Here is a 22,806-nt window from a genome sequence, read left to right on the forward strand (position 1 = left end):
CCCGAAAACCGGGAAAATCGGGACCTGTTCGAAAGTCGTAAAGTGTGGCTGCTATATGGTTTTCCGGGGTGCTGATCACGAATATCGTGTTAGTTTTGATCAGAGATGATGTCTTTAAGCATTTAGACCAGGTCGGGTCAGGTCAGGTCAGGTCAACCGGTAGGGGTTGTGACGGGTATTCGTAATACGTGTCAACCGCCTTTGACAGCTTCGTAACATGTTACGAAGGCACCAAAACTACTTCGTAAATGTTCAAATGGTTGCTAAATTCGAATTCAGCTCCAAAAACTAGCCTAGAAACATGTAAAACTCGAAAAAGTGAACCGAGGTCACCCGAGGTCACCAAAGGTCAATGACCTGACCTGACCTTCAGGTGACCTTGACACCCACCCTAATGTATGGGAGCAACATCAAATCACATGTTTGAACGTTTGAAACCACGAAAAGCTTGCAAACGCGCGGCTAATGCGAGCCGACATACGCCGAATCGCGATTCCGGCCAAACATGGTCTCGGAAAAGAGGTCACAGGTCAAAGGTAATTTGGGTCAGGGTCATGAAATTTTCAGGGTAGGTGTAAAATTGATCAATGCGAGGGTACTGAAAGTTTCGTCGCGATCGGCCGCTTTTTACGCGAGTTATTCGCGAAAAAACCTTGGGGGGTTGCATCTGTGCCGGCGAGGGTTAAATGCAATTTGCGAAAAAAATTGCGATAAAAGGAACTAAGAAGAACCACAGCGTGTGCAATGAAACGGTCGTGCTAGACATGCCTCAACCTGCCTCAACCTTTGCATACTACCGCAAAATATTACTATGGAGAAAGATTTGTATTTTTTCTCGAAGCTACCTCTCCTTAACCCGGCACCGCCTGGGCTATTTCCGTACCCACGACAGCCTGGGGAGGGGTCGGATCCGACCCCCCCCCTGTTATGTCGAGAACCAATGGTCAAATCGAGCCCCGCGAGGCGGCGTTCGAAAGGTCTCTACGAGACCTTCCCAAACCACCCTTAAGATTTTAACACTTCTTAATTCGTTTAGTGCTTGCTGAATGTAAGGCATTTAAATCGTTTAATTGTTTTTGAATGACCTCCTTACAAAATTATACTTTTCATTCATGTATTTTTGTTTTAGATGAAGTTTCGGCCACGAGCCATGATCACATCAATGCCAATTTTTTTTTTGGCATTGATGTGATCATGGCCCGTGGCCGAAAATTCATCTAAAACAAAAATACATGAATGAAAAGTATAATTCTTAGGATTTTAAGATTGAAGTTAACTTTCGGGTCAAGGTCAGGTCAAAGGTCAAATTCTGGGGTTTTGCATGATGAGGCTTACGGACAGCGGAATCGATAGCTCCTGCTCGAAACTCACCAAAAATGACGTCAAAGGCCTAGTGAAGATACCATGTGCGTATAAGGGTCATACTAAGCACGGGTCAGGGTCAGGTCAGGTCACGAAAGGTCACGGTTTTCTATTTCTGCTACATGGGCATGCGACACATGTTTTATTGCTTATTTTTCACGCCGTATCCGATGGTCATGGTTATATGTAACCCAAAGTCACTGTCCTGGTCATCAGCAATCATAAAAAATCGTTTTTATTTATACATCACCAATAAAAAATCAATTTTTCATCTTTTTATTTTTGACAAAAATGCTCTTTCTAGACGAGCTTTGTCCAAGAAATCTAATGCTGCCATTTGTTTTCACATGCGATGTTCAGAAGTGCCTCAAACTCACGAAAATGCGTATGAAGTCACCTTGCCCTATACATGTTGGAGCTATTTTTTTTTACAATTTGGGGTTCAAAAATCAAGATAGAAAGTTGAAATTTGGGACATCTAATGTTCTAATAGAGCTCTATAACAATATTCTGTTTTTTTTTTTAATTTTGAAAGATTTTGATTTTATTAGCTGTTTTCCAAAATAAATATATAGTTTTTGAATTTTTAGGGGTCAAAAACGCACTTCATGGGAAAAGCGAGATAGCCATTTTTTCATGTCTTTAATTTGCAATTTGCTTAAACCCTCAATTTTTGGCGATTTTTCAAACGTTCACCATTTATTGACGAAAAAAGCCATGTAGTTACATCAATAAAATCGATATATCTCAAAACTTTTTTGACAAATTTGCATAAAAACTTGACAAAAGCCGTCAAATTGATAAAGGAGAAGGTATACGAAGTTTCAAGTTGATAGCGTGAGCGGTTCGTGAGTTATTCCTGAAAAACGGAGGGGGGTCGGATCCGATCCCCCTCCCCCCAGGCGGTCGTGGGTTAACCTATGTTTGCCATGTAGGTATATATCATCGCGTCTAACGCTGCTTTTGTGAGGCTCAGGTCAATTCGGGCGTTCCCGTAAGGTGAAGCTGACGTCCAATTCGGGCAGGTGAAGGCATTGGACGAGGAAGGCCGTGCTGCCTGGGGCTCGATTTGGCAGCTCGCTTTGAGCTCATTAGTTCTACTTATGGCTCGTTAACTTAATTATATGTAAGTAATGACATCATACAGGTCATTTCAGGTATCATAAATTTTAGTGAATAACTCCTTATCAAGCTAGGTTATAGAAGGCAGAAGGGAAGTATAAGCGAAGGTGGACGCGGTATGTCTATCATGGAATCATCAACCAATGCTTTCGAAGTCATTTGAGTTATGTTATACCTAATTCAGGTCAGTATTGAAATTAAACGTCATTAAAGGCAATTTGGTGAGGAGGGGCATTTCTCTTGGAGATTTGATCGATTATTTGCAGTTTAAAATCGGCACTTGATGGACATGTAAAGTCCAACGAGTATAGGTACAGTATAAATTGCATTGATGGCTTGGATCTCATTGTTCTTCTGTCTTCGGAGCTCATCAAATCAAGTCGACGCAAATGTCATTGCATTCCTTGTTTGCATGCCCAGAAGACTGCAATCCACCACGCTGATGATTTTTTTGGCATTTTTTAAGGCTCCTAGAAAAAAAAAATTACGTCAGCGCATCAAATAGAGTAAGAAACTACTGCGAGGGCGTTGCTACTCAGATACGACGTAAATAGGTATGATTACTGATTTCTATCCCTGTCAATGTTAACAGCGGGCTCCTTTTCGGCCCTATACGAAATCCATTACGGTGGTATCAATGCTGTTGAATAGCCTGTCATTCAGTAAACATGATCCTGTCGATATGCTCGATGCCTCGAAATACATCTGTAGTTTCGAAAAGACCCATCTCCATTCGGCTTATGGCTCAGTTGGATGTCGGTCATTGCTGGTTGTTGGTCCCTTCGGGACAGCAAAGACTTGTATCGCTTCATTTGGTGGAAATCATACGGTAGACGAGCACCGGATGGCGCGAAGCTATATGTAGTCGAACGGTTGCTTCAGAAGGCCTTGGTGGAGGTACGCAGAGTGGTAATGCTAGAGCAACGCCGGACCGAAGGTTGGAGTTAAAGCAAAAACACCAAAAAAAAAAACGAAGAAAACGATGAAAATGATGAAGATTACCGCTTTGCAAGCCGGCTGCCAACAACAACACCGAAAACGCTACAGAAAAGGAGAAGGAAGAATAAAAGAAATGAAAAGAAGGAAAACACCAATGAAAATGAAAGAAAAACAAACGACCGCGTCGCATTTACTTGCTGATAATTACATTGGGTACCACGCATTATTATACTTAGGTATATATTCTATCATGAGCTGTCATGAATCTTTAGCATGTATTACATTGTGACCCACCTATAGTTACTATATTCCTACCACTATAGGCTAAACCCGTGCAGTGCGTGACTGGGGGCTGTACTGAGCCCTTTTGCTCCCGTTTTTCTGCAATATCTTCAAAACCGCCGAACGTATCGACACAAGCATTTTCACGACAGGCTTGGGCGTCCGTATTGCGGAGCAGTTGTGGTTTCTCATGCGCAACTGCCACAGCAATGTTTGAGGCTTAAGCCCACTTGGTCCATCTCAGGCTATGCCTAATTTTTAGTCCATCACGGAATCTCAGGTACGACAGACTCCGTACTCGTCTGAAAAGACCCCGTGCGGCTTTTGGCCATCTCCTAGCTGAAGAATGCAGATGTCGCTGAAAAGTCCAGATTTCAAAACACAAAGAGAAAAATCAATACGACGAAGACTCTGTAAGTGCTCGCAGAGAGTATCTCATCACGCTACAACGATTTTCGATTTGAACGATTTTCAGGAGTTGGAAATCGGTTTGGTCGCTAGGAACAGCGGAGATCCCAAAAGTAAAAAGAAAGTAAAAGTCTAATATCTTGAAAACCAGTGAATATTTTTCGGTGAAATTTGGTAGATATTCATTTTGATCTTTCCGAGCCAAGGGATACACTGGCGGTCGCAGCCGCTAGCAAAAGGGGGGCCAAAGTCACACTCGCGGGACATAACATTTATCCGTCACCGGGAGGGGGAGGGGGGGGGGGGTGATCGGCTGATTTTTACGTCCACGAGGCGCCGCGCAGTTGGCATTACTTACGCTACATCCATCTCATTCTTGCGTGAAATCTTTAAGCTCAATCTAAGGCAAAATCACCAGTCCCATTTCCCGTCCAACTGTGTTTCCACCGGTCAGGCCACTGCACCATGACGACGGATCGGTGTAGCATATACTGGAAGGTCGGGCACGCGGATTCATGACCTTACCACTATAAAACAATTCGGAAAAGCACAGATACCTCTTGCTTTGAACAAGCATGTGAAACCCAGGGAGCATTTTCAGACTATGATATTTACCCATATAGTTGTGTGGCGGCGGGAGAGAGTAGGTACACCGACCCCTGGAGACCCCCTTAGGTTCCGAGCTTTCAAAATTGGCATCTGAGGGCCGCGCGCGACTCCTGCGGGGCTTCGCAACGGCTCTACTCGTATTGGGGCTCACTCAACCTGCCTAGTCCTACTGCTAAAAAGACTGGCCCTGGGCCCTAAGGACTTCATCAGTATCTGCCAGCCCCAGGACCCACACCGGCTCATGGGGTCCCGACGTAGAAATATGAGGGAATCTGCGCGGGACCATCAGGACGTAAAGTAATCTCGATCAGGAGCAACGTAAGGCTGTGCCGGAGGCTGCGTGAGCCCTCTGATCTTCAGAAACCCACCCATGTATGTTTTCACGTAGAGGCCAGTTTAGGACCCTCAGAGACCAGTACACGGCCTGCAAACTGCAAAGGCCAGTAGTTTGAGACCATCAGAGACCGAGTTGGGCTCTCAGAGGCTAATGTGGGTCCTTATCATTACAGGCCAACATGGATCCCTCAGAGGTCAGCGTGTGGCCCTAAAAGACCGACATGAGCCGTCATTGGACCCCAGAGGCCAGCAGAGGGCCCTCAAAGGCCAAGATGGGTCCTCCTCAGAGGCCAATGCAGGCCCTTAGAGGCCGGCATCGGGTCTTCAGCAGCCAGTGCGGGGCCCTCATTGGCACCTAAAGGGTCGTCTTGGGACACCAGAGACAGAAATAAGGCCACCAGAGGCCGGTGTGAGACCGTCAGACGCCGGTTGGGGCCCCTGAGACCGGTTAGGGGCCCTCATAGGCTAGATGTGGGGCCTCAGAGGTTGATCTGGGCTTTTAGCGGTCAACGTGAGCGCTTGACCGCCACTGAAGTTCCCTCAGAGGTCAGTGTAGGACGCTCGAAGACCGGTGTGGGAGCTATATTAATAGCTGGGCGTGGGTTTTTTAGCCTCGTGACGATCGAATAAGGGCCAGGGCCCCATACACCTATGGGGACCCATTGGCTGTTTAAGGGGGGCAAATGATATGATAGCCCCCTTTGTTGGCCTTGGGGGGGCATGGCCCTGATGCCCCCTCCCGCGACCGCCACCTTGTACACATCACACATGCCTCTGAGATTACATACTAGCTCATGCAAACTCTATGCAGGCCCCGGAGGTCCCACACTAATCCTTAAGAAACAAAGCCGGCACACGGCGTTACCACCGGGCTTCTGAGGTGCACCGCACCAACCATGAGGTCTTACTTTAGTGTCGTAGAGCCACGCTCCTTTAGCAAGGCCCACCCGCCACTGTCGAAGAGGGTCTCATGCCAGCCATTGCTGGGCCTACGAGAGCCTCAAGTAAACCCACGCTGATATCCATATAAGATCCGGCCATACTCGTGAACCGGTGCCAGCGACGCTGACCGCCAAATTGACAGAACGCGAAACTGAGCCCACTCATGAGTGAAATTTACGTCCTTTGATGGCACAAGAAAGAAAATGAAACATACAAAAAGCTTTTTAGGACTTTTGTTCGATCTGAAAGGTGGGGCCAAAAGATAGTATGGCCCCACCTTTCAGCACCAAAGGGGGCCATGGCCCCCGTGCCCCCCCCCCCCCTGGGACCGCCTATGAAGGGATATCGCTTTTATGCCAATTCATAAACTTTTTTGAAGGTGGGAGGGTCCCTTTAAACCAATTTTAGCCGGTTATAATGAAGGTCAGGTCACGATCAGGCCAAAAAGGTCAAATTTTGAAGTTGAAATTTGTTTATCTTTGACGTCTGGTGAACTGACCTTTGACCTGATCTAAAAATTGACTACAGTACTTTCTTAGTTATTTGTGACGCCCTTCCGAACGCCGGGCACTGCGTGCTGCTACGTGGCCCAGCTGGACCGAGTTAGGCTGGGATGTTCAAACACCCCGACACTGCGGAGGTGGCCCCGAGCACCGAACCAGCGCAGGATAACCCGCGCCCCGTTGGAATCTGCCGAGCAACGCGCCCTGCTGGGGGAGTGCAATTAGCCCCCCCCCCCCAAGATCTCGAGAACCACGCAACATAGCGACAAGTGGCAAACGGTGCTGGATAGCCCCATCAGGGAACTACCTTGTGACCCAATTTCATTGACCTAGGTCAAACCGATGACGTCACAGGTCAGGTCAAAGGTCGAGTTTTCACCGTTTACAGGCATTTCAAAAAATGCGTTGTAAAATCGAGTAAAATGCATTTCATTGAAAATCATCGATGGGGAAATGTTCGTCAAGCACATATTTTGCTATTTGAGGTCACTGATACCAGGTCAGGTCACAGAGGTCAGATCACTGAGGTTCACAATATGAAAATATCATGTGATGTGTTTATGGTCCATTTGATATGCCAAATACGATTATGTGGGTCAGGCAGCCTTTGGGGTCAGTTTAGATTATGTTCTGGTGAAGGTCAGGTCAAGATCAGGTCAATTTAGGTCAAATTTCAAAGTTGATATTTTGCATAAAATGGGTATCGATTCGATGCAGCTCGTCACGAGGAGTTCAATGGCGGTCTTTGTTTTGCGTTACGTGGTCTAGAATTGCTAAAAATTGAGTTCAAAAATTTGATGTCAACTTTGAACAGTTTTTACCCTATAACTTGGCCAAAAAAGGAGGTATCGATCTAACATTCGGAATGTTTATAGAAGAGCGCAGGGACTATCACGTATATTCCGTTTTTTCGAAATTCGTAATTTTTTGGAATTTTTTGCGTTTTCTTAAAAAAAATCATTTTTTTTTATTTTTGGGTCGAAATCCGAAAATTTTGAAAATCCAAGATACCAGTTTTTAGCGCCGCCCATGTCTACATGACCATGTAAAGAACTTTGAAATTGCTTGGTAACTGTAGTTTTTATGAGCGTTTCAAGATTTCATGTTTTTTGCTCATTTTTGCTCGAACATGACCTCAGTTTGACCTCAATAACTCCTGACTTAAGGTGACCTAAGACTTGAAACTTTGTGTGAAGGTGTCGAATTGATGCCAGGAAGGTACTGAAAATTTGGCGGCGCTGCGCGCCGCCGTTTCTTGCTATTCAGGAAAAACCACAGGGGAGGGCAAATTGCCCCCCCCCCCCAGCGGGGCGAGGGATAATAGGGGAAGGTGGGGTAAGACGGCCCAGCGGGGCAAGACGGACCACCAGCCCTCCCGGCTGAACCGCTGCTGGTATCTACTGCTTTATGCACTCACTATGTTTGTTTTCCTTCGTAACAATGGCCACCTGAGCTCATGCTGCTAGGATGCATAGCTTTGAGTTATTGGAAAAATGTTTTTCGTCAAACCGATCTAAATAAGAGGTCTACGGGTGATTCAATACGGCGCCTTTCTTGCATGATTAGTTTCTATTTTGTACTTAACTGTGAAGAACAAAGTTATAAACTTAGTTATAGTCACACTTTAGGAAAGGCAAGGTTTTGCAATGTTGGGCTATTTGACATATACGTCATGATAATGACAGAATTTAGATTTGGGGCAAGACGGACCACTGTGGTCCATCTTACCCTGTGGTGGTCCATTGTACCCTGCGTATGGAAAGTTCTTTTCCAAAACATTGACACAAGTTTAAGCAAGCTAATTTTTCAGGAAGGAGTCTTTGTTGCATGTGAGCCATGCATGCAAGTGCTCAGTTAGCATGCATTCATGCCAAACGACAATCAACACACATATTCCCAGCTTTTAGCTGCACTTCCATCACACATGAGTAAAGAATAAAGGCTCATTTTGTTATTTTACCATTCTGGTTACTTTTTCTTACAAGAGTATAGAGCAGAAGTGTAACACACATGAACGGATAGCAGGCACTGCTGGGTGGTCCGTCTTACCCCACGTTTTTTCTTGTCTGAGTTTTTGACATGTCCCTCTTTAAGAGCATCCATCACCTAGATGTCTTTAATTTGAAATTTAGTCTTTACACGTATCAACAGAGGAAGGATTGAGCATTCCGAAGACTATAAATAATATGAATTAGGAGAGCAGTGTAGCAAGATATGCGGCCTCAAACCTTAGCTGGTCCGTCTTACCCCACCTTCCCCTACAATGCGCCGCCTAGCTAGTGTACAGTCTGTCTTAAAAGTACCGCGCAAAGTGACGGTAGATCCATCAAGCCTGACCGAGGAAGGGCCTGCTGTTATGTGAAAGTCACCGAACCAATTGACCTGGGGAATGGACGAGGATGTCAATTGCTTCGGTGACTCAAATTTAGCAGGCCCTTCCTCGGTCAGGCTTGATGGATCCACCGTTACTTTGCGCGGTACTTTTAAGACAGAGTTTAATGGACAATTTGATGCAGGCATTGAGCGAAACCACGGTGAATGAAAACTGGTCGCATATGGGTGCCGGTGTACAGGGACCCGCAGTTGCTTCTGTACACACTAGTATGTCAGCGTATTCTTTGCCTGTGACACCGTTGGAGGCGAATTGGGAAATGATTGTGTGCTTATTAAAACCACCATCTGAAGGGCTTTAAACTGATGTGCTGCTCTCCTAATTCAGTGAACTTTTTATGGCTATATCAGCAAAACATTGTTTTCAGCGCTTTTTCCTGCCCCATTCCTTCTGAAACCTGGAACCGCTTATTCCATTCACTCCTGCCATCTGACGATGGTCGTGCTGACTACTAGTTCCGGCGCTAGTTACTGCTCCAGTTTTGCACCCGACACAAACTCAGGCGGCACCGGGCCGTGGCTCGACCATGGGGAGGGTCGGACCGAGCCGACTGCCTGGGGCGCGGTTAGATCGGACGCCCTGCTGGGGAAGGGGACAGGAGGGGGAGTGGAGGAGGTGGTCACGTGGTCCGTCCAAGCTCGCAGACGACCTGACGTGTCCTGCGCCCAGCCATGTTCCGTGATCCAAAATGGCACGAGAGCTGTGGAATGTCTGGAGGAGACGCTTCGAAAGCGAACTTCAGCAGCACTAATTTACCATATTCTGTGGAGATAAATTAATATTATCTTAATGCAGAAAAAAATTGTATGCCCAATTGCCCAAGCTGTATAAGCTGTATCTTTTTAAAAGTTGTAAATAGAATTATTTTAGGGACTTATAGGTTTCGTATACACAGTGAATTGTGTTACAATAAGCCGTTTCGCTGTTATGGTTACTAACTGAAGAGTTATCCTTTTTTCTCACAGGGAATGACAATACAATAACAATATAACAATACGAATAAAACCAGACGTTTCGCACAAAAAAGTGCCTCCGTCAGTGGCAAGAAATGAGTAATTAGGCATACATGTTTTCTTTCGATAACATCGATGAAGTAGTTATCTTTATTTTTTTAAAGATATTTTCAGCAGTTTTTTAAGCACATCATGGAAGCTTATAAACATTTGTGTATTTTATCGGCAACCCGGCTGGCCAGACCGAGACGGTGCCGCATTTAGTTCTCATCGATGTTAAACCTATACACTTATTTTTCTCCACTGACGAAGGCACGTTGTTGCCGAAACGTTTGGTTTTATTCGCATTGTTTTTTATATTGTCATTGTCCGTGAGAAAAACGTACTCATATGGACTGGTCTCAGTTCATATAGAAATTGTTGCACATTCATCAACACAGATAAAATGAATATTAGCCCTCACCACACGTATAAGAAGAGGTAAGTAGACCGCGCCCGCTGTTTTACACCAATAAATCGCGGCAAAGCGAAGGATTGCGACGAGTCTTTGGTGCCCTGGAGTTAATCAATTTTACAACTTCCCGGAAAATTAAATAGCCCTTATCATTTTTGCATCTTGTCTGAGAATTTTAAATCCCTGAACCAAATTACCTTTAACCCTCGCCCGCACATGGGGGGTGGTTGCCACCCCCCCCCCCCAGGTAGTCTTTCTGCTCTGCACTCAACATTTTTAGCGCTAGAACGCTGATTTTTCGTATAGCTGCTCCTCTATCCTTTTTTGATGTCCACTGAAAATTTCAAGTTTCTGTGATTTTTGGTTTCGGAGATATGACCTTGTTTTTCAGGTCATGTCATGACCCAAATGGCCAATTCTCAACATCTTGCGTTTGCCATGGGTCTTGCGAGCTTTTGACACCCTGATTTCGGCCTTTTTTGCCAGTATTACCTCCCACCTATCATGGAACATGTTGTTCGACGATGTACAGGGGTCAAGGTCAGGGTCAAGGTCAACCTAGGTCATCTAAGATAATTGCGTTTTAGGCAAGCTGAATTTACTTTTTTTTGAATTTTTTTGACTGCATTTTTGGTAAAAGCTTCTCAGAGCATGATTTCATGTAATATGGACCCAAAAACAATCGGTGCACACATCAGTATACACACAGACACACACAGACATACAAACACATATAATTGACCTTGACCTAACTTGACCTGAAATGACCTCAGCCGCAAAATTCTGGTCGGGTAGTGTGACAAAGAGGTTCTAGCTGGCCTGGCACCAGAAAACAGCATCGTCATCGGTATTTGATAAGCAGCGCACTTGATATCCAACGGTGACCCAAAACAGCAACATTTTTTAGTTTGACCTGACCTGGAAGGTCAATGACTGACCTGAGAAGGTAAAACTGGGTATCATTGGATTTGTCTCTTCCCAAAGAATCTTTTTGGTCTTTACCGCTAAGCTCTATCTCCAAAAGGAACGAAATGGCGCGGGGGGGGGTGGCAACCACCCCCCCATGTGCGTTCTAGGATGGGAAAATGGCATGTGCGGGCGAGGGTTAACCTGTGATTATTTTTCTCAAGATCATGTCAGGCCAGAATAGCAATTGAAAGTCAGCGCACATCTTCTGTGTGTTTCCATAGTCTTTTCACGTGATTAGGGACGTGACAACATGTGAAATATAATATCTAATGTTTGTCTCATTAATTGTTGTGGGTGCCAAGGTCACGTGAAACTCAGGTTAAGGTCATTTACTTGAAATGATCTCGGTTAACTTCCTTAAATTTACACCTTTTTACTGTGGTTTTTAGGAAGTGTGTTGGTTTGAAATTTAGCACCCATTTTAGCATTTGAAAACTAGGCATACTTAAGTATCAGTTATAGTGCCTATGCAATATGTTGCAAGGCTGTAAGTGCTGGTTAACATTCGATATAGCCGGCAGAACGAATAATGGGTGATCTGGCGTGACCCGTCCTACCCCAAATGCTTTGATACATCATCTTTGATCAATGCAAGTGCAAATTCGGAGTCAGAAGCAAGCCAAGTCCCAGCAAACTTCACTTGTAGAAATCCTAGCAGGACCCAATGTTCCGTGCTTTTGGGTTATTAACCTGATCTGGGAGGTCAACCAGTGACCTAGGATCTCAGCATTGACCAGGACATAAAAATAATTGGCTTTTTCTCGTCAGCGATGACCAGAACCCTCAAATCATCGGATTTCTCTCGTCACGAGCAGCACGCTCTTTTTTATTTTTCAGCGAAGCTCTGGCTCTTTTTATCAAGGGCCGAATGGCTGAGGGTTTCTACGCCCCTCCGCTACATGTAAGACGCTGAAAAGAAATGCCTAAATAGGTGAGGGTTAAATATCGATTGCTTTTTAAGTGCCGAAGCCCGAAACACTTTAATTTACTTCTATAGCAGTTTTTAAGACCAACGAGCTCGAATAATATAACTTTTTGAACAATGTAAGCAACACATAAAATGAATCGTGAGAGAAGCGGCACAAGATTAATTGAACTATGAGACACTTAATCAAAAACGGCATAGATTAGAAACTGCACCTAACTTGCACTGGTTTTTAAACCTTTTCGTTGCAGACTTGTAGATTAAATTTTAGGATTGATTTCAGCTGATGCTCAAATGGAGCTATTCATTCGTTCATTCATGCGACCATCCAATTCCATTCATAAAAGAAGCCAGTGACAAAATTGTTCATTTTAGATAAGTGTGAAATACAAACTCATAAAAGTTTAATGATACGGCAAATTTGACAGCTTTTATAATGAACAGACAAATAACTCTAACGAATCAAGGTTGCGAGCCCCAAATAGGGGAAAGTGAGGTATAGATGAGCCAAGGGGCAAGTTTAGCCACCCCATGTTTCTCAGCTCCTATGGCGCTGATTGACTCGAGCTTCCATGTGCCGTTCGCTTACGATGCTGTAGTCTTTCACGTGAGACGGCAACGTTCTCACGCTCAGCACCCGGTAACATGTGGTATCGCCCCTGATAACTAAGACATGTTTTGCCTTTAAAATGAGATGGTTGTTATCTGCGGTGCATGGTTATTTTCCTTAGCGGGTGTCATTAATCGAAAATGGCCACGGGTCGGGCAAGATGGGCCATTTTCACCTGGGGGAAGATGAGCCGGATAAGCCATTGTTGTCTCCGCTGTCGAAAACCAAACTGAGCTGCGCTTGTATCTGCTGAATAAAAATGGTAGGAAATTGTTTTTCTTTGTTGATTACACAAGTTGTAAGTGATTTGCAGATTATCTGAAGGATAAAATGATTTCTTTCGTGATAGAAAATTGACGAGTTATTGGAAGGCTTAAAACAGTCACTTTTTGATGGAGGAAAAAAACTTTGCCATAAGTATGTATGCCATGGAGTAAATAAAAGAGCCCACTCTTCGCCGCGCCCGGGAAAAGAAGAGGTTCGCTTTTTCCATCCATGCTCAACTTTCCCCACGACGTGTCTCAACTTACCCCGCCCATGGAGTAAGATGAGCAACGTGCAAGATGATTTTTGACGTAGCCTTTCAGTACAAAAATAAGCGGTATGAAACATTTCTGGCCACCATTACCTACATGCGCAATGACCACTCTGTCCGTCCAACTCGTAAACGCATAAAAATGATCTGTAAGTTAGCCTGTAGCTTACGAAAAACAAAAGCGGCTCAACTTACCTCATTCTTCCCAACGTTACACAATTGAGGGCATTTTTTTAGGCCATCACAGTATTTGTCAACAATGGTTGTTTGGGGGGCTGGAGAGGGTGGTTACTGGCTCATAAACTGTCCCCCCCAAATAAAAGAAAACGAAACCGATCATCCGCGAAAAGAACTATTGAGCTCGAACCAAGGTGACGACGAATCGATTTATAGGTATGCAGGATGACTAACGATGCCACTTTTTGACTTCTTGTGTCAAATAAATTCCATCATCTGGATAGCACGTCAACATTCTATTTGACATTTTACAACAAACGTATACTATTTGGCGCGACTAGCCTCATAAACGTTCTGAAACTAAAACCGTTTCTTCACAATTAACTTGGACCACGTCATCTCAGCTTATGCACGACAAAAATAGAATAATGCTTCAGGATCACTGGCCTGAATTCGAATGCTTAAAGTTTACTCAAAACCGGTGTGGCTGAGCCTGATGCACTCTTCGCTACATCTCGTGACGGCCACCATTGTGTTTCATTTTTCGGTAAGCTATAAGTTAATAAGGAAAGGATTGGTGAGTGGGTTGAAAATAGCCCCCCTCCACCCCCCCTCCTTCTTCTGGAAACATAAGTAATCGAAAGATCTGGCGATGGTTTATCCACCTCCTCTGCCGCCGCGCTGCGAGGCCTCGATTCGTTCGGTATGTGGCTTCCTGAGCGGTCCCGGAGGCAAGGTGAAAGGTCATGGCCTGTATCAGAAATTTATACGTTGCTGAATATGTTTTATAGTTCTTCCAAGGCTTTGCACACCGTTTTATTATATCGGATAAACATTGCACTTTCTTGTCAATCAATACATTTAAAGAAAACTTGATCATAATCTTATACTGCGGCAATTATAGTTCTGCTTACGGTTGCCTCTTTATGATACGGGCCACCACCACCTCCACTGCGCTGGAGCTCAGGCGTTCTACCCCTCCCCGCTACGGACCGGCCCTCGGGCTATGTGTGTTAGTACTGAGCGCAAACCTGTAGTAGTCACGTGACTTTCATTCACGTAGCGGGAATGGAAGCTATAGGCGATACCAAGGACGGGCTCTGGGGAGGCAACCGGCGCGGAAAAATAGCACGATTGTAGTTCTGGAAGAATATCTGTTGCGGTAAGAGGAATTATACAAAACATACGTGCTAGGAGCAAACATGTGTTATTCCTCCATACTTTGCGCTACATTTCCTTTCTCCAATGGCCAGCACTTACCAAATAATAGCGCAATTCTAAATTGGTAATATATGTGTACAGTAGCAACTGCGGGTCCCTGTACCACAAGTGATTACAATTTTTAACTACATGATGCTGCACACAAAAGCTGTACCTACACAATACACCATAGATGTTTTCAATGTAATGATTGTTTTAAAGAAATCGAAATAGAAAAGAAATCGAAATAAAAATTAATGGGTTAGCATCAATGCACCAGGCTTCAATGGTGGTGTGTTATGGGGCAGACAAATCTGGTCCTAATTTTTCTCGCTCGTAGCGCTATTGGTTTGGCTTGCGGAGGGGGCGGCCGTCTTGCCTATCCTGGCCGTCTTCCTACCCTGCCGTCTTACCCCACTTTTCTACACGTTTTATTTGGATGGGGCCAACTCAGGGTTTACCACAGTTTTGCCCACTTGTCGCTATATACATATAGGGTGCGTCAAAATTTTTGATACCTTTCGTCTATCCAATTTAACTTGGAATAACTATTCGCAATATGCTCCAAAGTATCGCGTTGCTGAGAACGTCCTTGCATTCCTGCATCCTTCCCCAAGGCGGAGATTAACTGAACAGCTGATCTTGCCCCCCCCCCCCCGGAGGGTGGGGGCTGACAAGCCTGGGTCATCGTTTACCCAGGGATAGACGCATGAATCATGGCCTAGACATTAGGGGCAAACTGTTCAGTCAAACGTTTAGAGGTGCGTAGTCGCGCTATTGGTATGCCCGAAGGTGGCACCTCACAGAAGGATGGTGCTCGATACTTTTGAGTCCCAGTTCTCGCCTTAACCCGCGCCCCACTGGGGGGGCTATTTATAGCCCCCTCCCGTTTTTCTGCAATAACTTCCAAACCGCGTGACGTATCGACGCCAAACTTTCAGTACCTTAGGCTGCATCAATTTGACACCTTGTGTCAAAATTTGAACTTCGTACCTACTATAGGTCGGCCGGAAATGACGTCAGAGTGACGTCATGTTCGGCCGATTTCGACGCAAAAAATTGAACCACGGCAATCGCTCCCAAGAGCTCAGTTTTTAGGCTAGATCCAATTTCTTTGCATGAGAGGACTCAGAACAGACTGCGCTATCAAACTGCTATCTCGGATTTTCGAAATTTTGAAAATTTTGAAAATTTGATATAATAATATCCAAAATTTATATTTTTGCATTTTTTCAAAAAGTTTTTGACTTTTCGAAAAAACCGGAATATATGTGATATAACGCATTATTATGACTAACTCTAGCAAGTTTTAGCTAAATATCTTCAAAAATGGCCAAGTTTTACGCATTATTGCAAAAAGTTCACAATTATTAATTTTTCAAATCAATTTTTCAGCACGTATTTGACATTGTACGCCAATATAAATAGCACCATCGTGTTCCTGAGCTCAAACTGCATCTAATAGACACCTTTTTTATTGAAAAATTTTAACTTCAAAACTTGACCTTTTTTGACCTGAAAGTGACCTAACATAAGCTAAATTCGACTCAAAATGACCTCGAATGACACAGACGACATCAAATTCGAAATCTCTGACCTAAATGGACCATAAAACATGTGTCACGTGACCGACGCATGATATAATATTTTCGTGACCTGTGATGACCTGACCTTGACCTGAAAATCAAAGTACAAGTTTGGTACAACTAGAGCATCTGTTCCCGAGTGTGTGATCCAAAAATGAGACTGATCTGACTTGTAAGACGGCGGCCAGAGCCCAAAACGTGAATAAGCCAAAATGCTAATAATTTTACTTTGACCTGACCTGTGACGTCATCGGTGACCTCGAGGTCAATGAAATTAGGTTTCGCTCGACAGTTTTTCCGGGACTATCAGACGCCGTTTGAATTTTGACGATCGGCCCAGTAGTTTCGGAGTTAGGAGGGGGGCTATAAATAGCCCCCCCCCCCCCAGTAGGGCGTGTTATACGCAGACCCCAGTGGGGCGCGGGTTAAGTGCTGGTGGAAGAAGTTAAAGAAGAGGGGGAACGTCATATGTAGACCCCGATCAGGGCGGCCCTTCTGCATTTCAACCGTCGCCAAGATCGTCATGGAGAAAGCACCTGGCAATTCCGATCACTCTGCGAAAAGCCTGGCTCAAAAGGCCAACTCAAAAGGATCGTCCGGTGTATGGGACGATTGTCCGCCGATACTGGATAGACAAATTTGTACTGAAGGGCCATAAGGCTCACGTAGGGCCAAACGGAAAATCAGTGATTCTAGAGCCTTAAATTTTGCAAGAAAGGCAAGAATAGGATAGTGGAAGAGTGGAATTAAGTAAAACTTGTCATGCTTTGCGACGAGTCTACATTTTACCAGTTTTAGCAACCAAATCACTGGAGAAAGCAAGTATGGTTTGAAAACATGGCAAAGGTCCCGAAAGACTCCAACGTGAAATTATGGCTTCATCTGATGGCATAGCGCAGGATGTCCTATTAGGGCCTGGACTAGCTGGACGTGATTCCGCTGAAAATGGTGGTCGATGATGACTACTGTACGAGTATTAGAGGATATCTTGAAGACAGCCTGCCTCCCTGCCGCCAACAGGACAGCCACCGTGGTCTCCGTTCTTCAATGGTGCATAGTGCCACACAGGTCGGACAGCATTTTCATGGGAGACAATGCTCCTGCCATCGCTCTGCCAGAACTCTGAGGTGGTGCTAGGAGCATCTTTCCAATATCTGGGCGAATGACACAATGCTAAGGAATAACCCTGACCTAAATCCAATCGAGTTGCTCTGGGGATTAGTACAGCAGGGGCTTGTCCAGATATAACCTCCCAGCGACCCAGGACAGCTCGAAAAGGCGGTCAAGAGGACGTGAGGAAACATCATCCCTTCGACTCTGCAGAAGCCTAAGGCCAGCACACCTGTTCTTGTCACTGTGTCCAGCTTCATGGGAAATGTATTTACCGGTAAATCGAATCTGTTGCATATTTTTACTGAAGGGTGGAAGCGATTCGTAAGGCATCAAAACTTTTGACGCACCCTATATGTTTGAGGATAGGTATATGTATAGTTACGAGTGTTATGGTGTTGTAGGACGAACCACAATATTTACTCTTTCTATAACTCAATAAGTGGTGAATAAACGAACATAACGAGTTTGGTGTCTGCTTCCTGACACGGCATCCTTCCTACGGAATGTTTATGACCGTTTTTGCGGCGTTAGTCGAACTTTGTTGAGGCAAGTTTTATATCGGCGCAACACTGCAACACATCTGTGAGCGACGACTATACCGATAATGACTCCACGCGTAATGTCTGGTCGCGGCGCCACCGACCTGGCCTTGGTGATGTTTCATGGCCCCGCGCTATGCGTAGCGGTAGGGTTTCCATAGAATCATCAACAAACTCGGACGCTCGCAACGCTGAAAGGCCGCGGCGAATTCGTCGCAAACACCGCACCAATACTGTAGCGAGCGTATAAGCGCACTGCATTATATGTAGCGGCGTGCCAAGAAACACCGCCCTGACCGGCCAGTCACGTGACCAGCTAATCACATCACGTGATTAGCAGGCGTGGAGAGCGTGAACTTTGGCCGACCGCTGCGATGGCTCCTCGCCGGTCAGCAGTTTCTTGCAACCGCACAGCCTCTCTTGACAGTGTCTGGCGGACGTATGGGACCTGTCACCTGACAGTGTGGGTGCACGGAGGGACCTGTTACCTGACAGTGTGGGTGCACGGAGGGACCTGTTACCTGACAGTGTGGGTGCACGGAGGGACCTGTCACCTGAGAGTGCTGGTGCACGGAGGGATTTGTCACCTGACAGCGTCAGATGTACGGAGACAGGTCTCTGTACTTCTGACGCTGTCAGGACACTGACAGGTCTGTCAGTGTCGGATGCATGGAGGTGACTTGTCACCTGACAGTGGCGGGTGCATGGAGGGCACCTGTCACCTCCGCTCGTCCCCTGTGCACCTGTCCCAGCTCTATGGTCCCAGCTGCGGCTGAGCGAAAAGTTTACGACTGACTAAAAGCACTGACCGATGAAATGTCTTGAGTGCCGCTGCAGCCAGCGTGAGGGGAGAGGGGAGGGGCCGAGGAGGAACGAAGGGAAGGGGTGGCCACCCCAGGCGTTTTTATCGCGATCGCTCAGAATAGGCATTTGAACGTTGAACGTTGATTTAAGCCAAATCTTGTGACATCGGCCTCATTTTAACCCTCGCCCGATCTCCAACTATCTCAAGCACACAGAATCGTTATTTGATGCACTCCTTGCAAGGTTAGATGCGTCACTTTTGCAATGTTGACCTTGCGTGACGTTATTTATGACGTCATCAAGGTCATATTAGTTTTTCGTCAATAACCCTTGATCAAATAGAGCTAGCGAGTCGGGAAAGCCACCAATGGACTCAGGAAGGCCTGCCGAATCGAATGATATGCGACATGACCTCTTTCGACCAACTTCGTGACCTGGGGGTGCTGACTGCTGACCTGACCTTGACCTGAGAGTGAGGTCAAAACCCTAAGTTGACCTGACCCAAACAAAAAGTATATCATTCGACGCGCCTGAGCGAGGCGAACACGATGCTGCCAAAATCGGCGCGCTGCGGCCGTTTTTTTTTTTGCGAAGTTATTCACCAAAAACTGAACCGTACCTTGGGGCACTTGACCTGACCTCAGAGGTCACCGGTTGACCTAGGACCTTAAAATCGGGTACCAATCTCTGCGTCTCGTAACGGCGCACACGCTCGTTTTTTCCGCGACGCGCTAGCTCCACCAGGGGCGAAACGGCGAGGGGGGTCGTACCCTCCCCCCCCCCTCGGCCGGCGCGTATGTAGAAAACCAATAGGTCCGGCGAGGGTTAAGGCATTTCTCGATGTTGCGAGTGCCGAAACCGGTGATAGTGAGCAAGGGACCCCAATTTGGCTATCTAAACTCAAAACTAATGTTAAGGTAGGATGGTCACTTTAAGGGCATAGCTAAAGCTAAGCAAGAACTTGTGGCAGCACCCCGGGCCCAATACACAACCACTTCTCCCCTGTCCGGTTCACCGTTATGAAACTAGTGTGGAAGTCTGACATATATCAGTAAATGACAGCATTTTTCTCCGGGTTCCAGCGTCCATTATATTTTTACAATAATTAGATGGTTGTTTTATTTAATTACATCTGGCTGGTGAGCCGGTCGTCTCCCGCTGATTGCCACTCCCGCCTACCGTCGACTGTGTCACAGGTGGGTGCCGGGCGCCATGGACGACCCGGACCTCTACGACGACATCCTGGGCGGCACGCTGTCGACGGAGCGGCCGCGCTGTGTGGAGGTGCTGCTCGAGGTGGGCGTGCACCGGCGCGTGCTGCGTTTGCCCGAGAACACCAGCTCACCGCTGAGCGCCGTGCGCACGGCGGCCGCCCGCCTGCTCGGCTCCGACGCCGGCCTGCGGGACTCCCTCGGCTCCGAGCACCTGGTGTTCCAGCGGCGCAGCCTCAAGTTCGACACCTGGGTGGACATGGTGGCAGTCGGCGAGCGGCCGGTCGCGGACGGCGAGCGGCTGCGCGCGCTGACCAAGAAGGTTCTGGAGGCCGGCGAGGTGATGAGCAGTGACGGGGAGACGGTGCGGGACGCCAGTGACGCCGACCGGGGCCGGAGTGGGGACAGAAAACGGCGCCACAAGAAGCGGCGCCACGGGTCGCGCAGCCGGCGGCGGCGGCGGCGGCGGCACCACCGCAGCAGCAGCAGCGACTCCCGGTCACCCAGCGGCGACAGCGGCCGGGAGGGACGCCGCTCGAGCGGGAGCAGCCGCCGTCGGGAGCGGCGCCGACACTCGGGTCGCCACCGGCACCGGCGGAGCAGGAGCGTGTCTAGCGAGTCGGGCTCCGACCGCAGCCGCAGCAGTCGCCGCTCCAGCAGCGTCAGCAGCCGCGGCAAAAGCAGCAGTCGGAGGAACAGCAGCACCTCCAAGCGCCGCGGGCCGCCCTCTCCTCCAGTGAGCAGCGTCAAGCCGCGCGTCCCCCCTCCGCTGAAGGTGTCGGAGCAGGCGTGGCAGCACATGGACCCCGAGTTTGCCAAGCAGCTGCGCGAGTACGAGCTGGACCAGGCGCGCCGCCAGGACAACGAGGAGCTCCGCAGACACCTCTCCGAGCTGGTGGAGATCTCGGATGGCGATCTCTCCGTTTCGGACGACGAGCCGCCGCCGGCCTCGGGCGCCTCTGTGGTGGTCAGCGAGCTGGGGCAGCGGGTGCTCGACCGGCTGAAGAAACTCAGGGAGGAGTTCGGTGGAGGGGACCAGGCGCAGTCCTCCGCCGACAAGGAATCAGACGAGGCGCCGGAGGAAAAACCTGAGCCAACGCTATCTAAAGGTACGCAAACACGACACAATTATAATCGATTCTTTTATTCAGGAGCTACGGCGTTGCTCCTCCAAACCACACAGTACCTTTGGTAAATGTTGTTGTAAGCTAGGGTCATTTGTCGCTTCTTGCCACGCTGCTCAGTTTTCGAGAGTTGGGGAAGCTATCCGCTTTGTTTTATTTAATTTTTGCATGATGAACAAAACCAGTACACTGAATGCTGATCACGCTAGTACCCAGATCCGGTTCGAGCGCGTCCGTAAGTGTCCTTTCCACTGGGGACCGGGCTATTCTCAGTGTGAGTTGTGACGCCATCCCCGTCGACAGGGGGTCCGCTATACGCCTCCTTCTTAAACCTGGAAAGCAAGCACCCGCCGATGGCCCTGAACGAGTACTGCACCGCTCGCGAGTGGGAAGCGCCCGTCTTCCACCTTACGGAGAAGCCGAGCAACAGCAAGAAACAGAAGATGTTCACGGCGGCGGTGAGTGGCGCCGAGATAAGGCTATGGTTGGAGTGGTGGTGCGTTTGTTTATTGTGGAAGCCCCATGGTAGCTCACGAGCCTCAATAGCTCAGAGCCTTAGAGGGCCCGTCCTCTGTCCTGCTGTTGGCGTGTCCTCAGTGTCTGTCCTCAGTGTCTGTCCTCAATATCTGTCCTCTATGAAAGTCTTCTTTGCCTGTCCTCTTTGACTGTCTTCTGTGTCTGTTCTCGATGTCTGTTCTCCATGTATGTCCTCTTCGTCTATTCGCTATGTGCCCTCTGTTCCCTGTCTACCTGGTCTAGTGTATCTGCCTGCCATGCTGGTTTTCTGCGCTGCCGCTGATATGTCTCAGTGGGTCCTTCCACCTTTCCGCTCACCAAGGGCCACTTGATGCTTCAGGTGCGTGTCAACAAGAGGATGTACACGGTGCCCTTTCCTGTGGTGAGCAAGAAGGAAGGGAAGCGGCACGCCGCTCAGTACTGCCTGCAGAAGCTGGGTGTGCTGAAGGGTGGCGAAGTGTACAAGAGGATGGAGGGTGAACAGGATGTGATCTAGGGTGGTTTCACAGGATCGATGTGCGCCATCTGAGGTGGCGCCGTTGACGCTGGCCGTTATTTCTGTGACAGCTGTACCAACGTCCTGTGCTGACGCTCGTTAGGCGGGTATATCAGCGACCGCGGCGTGTGTCAGCGATGTATAACATGGTGTGTGCTTCACGTGTGTTAGGGTCTCGGTAATGACTGTTGACGATTCCAATGTCCAACCAGGCGAGTGTGGTGCGGTTGTCGTCTAGATTGGCGCGGCGCGGACGTTGCGGGCCTGGTGTTATTGTCGGTGTTTGCCGTCTCCGACGAATTATTTGTGTTTGGTTAGGAGTGTGTTAGGATGTATGGAATATCGTCTAGTGAGACCTTTGGTGGAACGTTGCGCGAAGCAAATCCAGCCCTTTACAACTTTTGCTTGGTGACTATGTTTCTTTAGCGGAATAAAGTGAGTCGTTTTGACTCGATTTTTGCTAATGAGCAGGTGGGAGTGTGGACATTGACTTCACTCGTGCAAATGTCATCCAGGATTTGAATGACTCGGCAGACGTTTCGGCCCGTGATTCGGCGAGGAAAATATTTTGGCCCCACTTCACTTTATTGCGTGTATAGCGAAGTCCGTGGTGCTTGGCGCCGCGAAATGATCCACATCTTACCTACAGGCTACAACACGTCAAATAGGTATGCATCCTCTTTTACACTAATTATCCAA

General features: G+C 47.4%; 1 protein-coding gene across 2 annotated transcripts in view; it reads left to right on the forward strand.

The window, feature by feature from the left end:
* The window catches only part of LOC122391139 (protein SON-like), a 41,633-nt gene extending 19,077 nt beyond the window's left edge, over window positions 1-22,556 (forward strand). For both annotated transcript variants that reach the window (XM_043384811.1, XM_043384812.1), the window contains exons 2-4: window positions 19,957-21,080; window positions 21,399-21,553; window positions 21,952-22,556. In XM_043384811.1, the coding sequence (XP_043240746.1) occupies window positions 19,973-21,080; window positions 21,399-21,553; window positions 21,952-22,107 (1,419 nt within the window). In that variant the 5' untranslated portion in view covers window positions 19,957-19,972 and the 3' untranslated portion in view covers window positions 22,108-22,556. The remainder of the gene's footprint in view (window positions 1-19,956; window positions 21,081-21,398; window positions 21,554-21,951) is intronic.
* The last annotated feature ends 250 nt before the right edge of the window (window positions 22,557-22,806 follow it).

This window comes from Amphibalanus amphitrite, unplaced genomic scaffold (assembly GCF_019059575.1).
Source record: "Amphibalanus amphitrite isolate SeventyFive unplaced genomic scaffold, NRLGWU_Aamphi_draft 000423F_arrow, whole genome shotgun sequence".
Taxonomy (NCBI): Eukaryota; Metazoa; Arthropoda; class Thecostraca; order Balanomorpha; family Balanidae; genus Amphibalanus; species Amphibalanus amphitrite.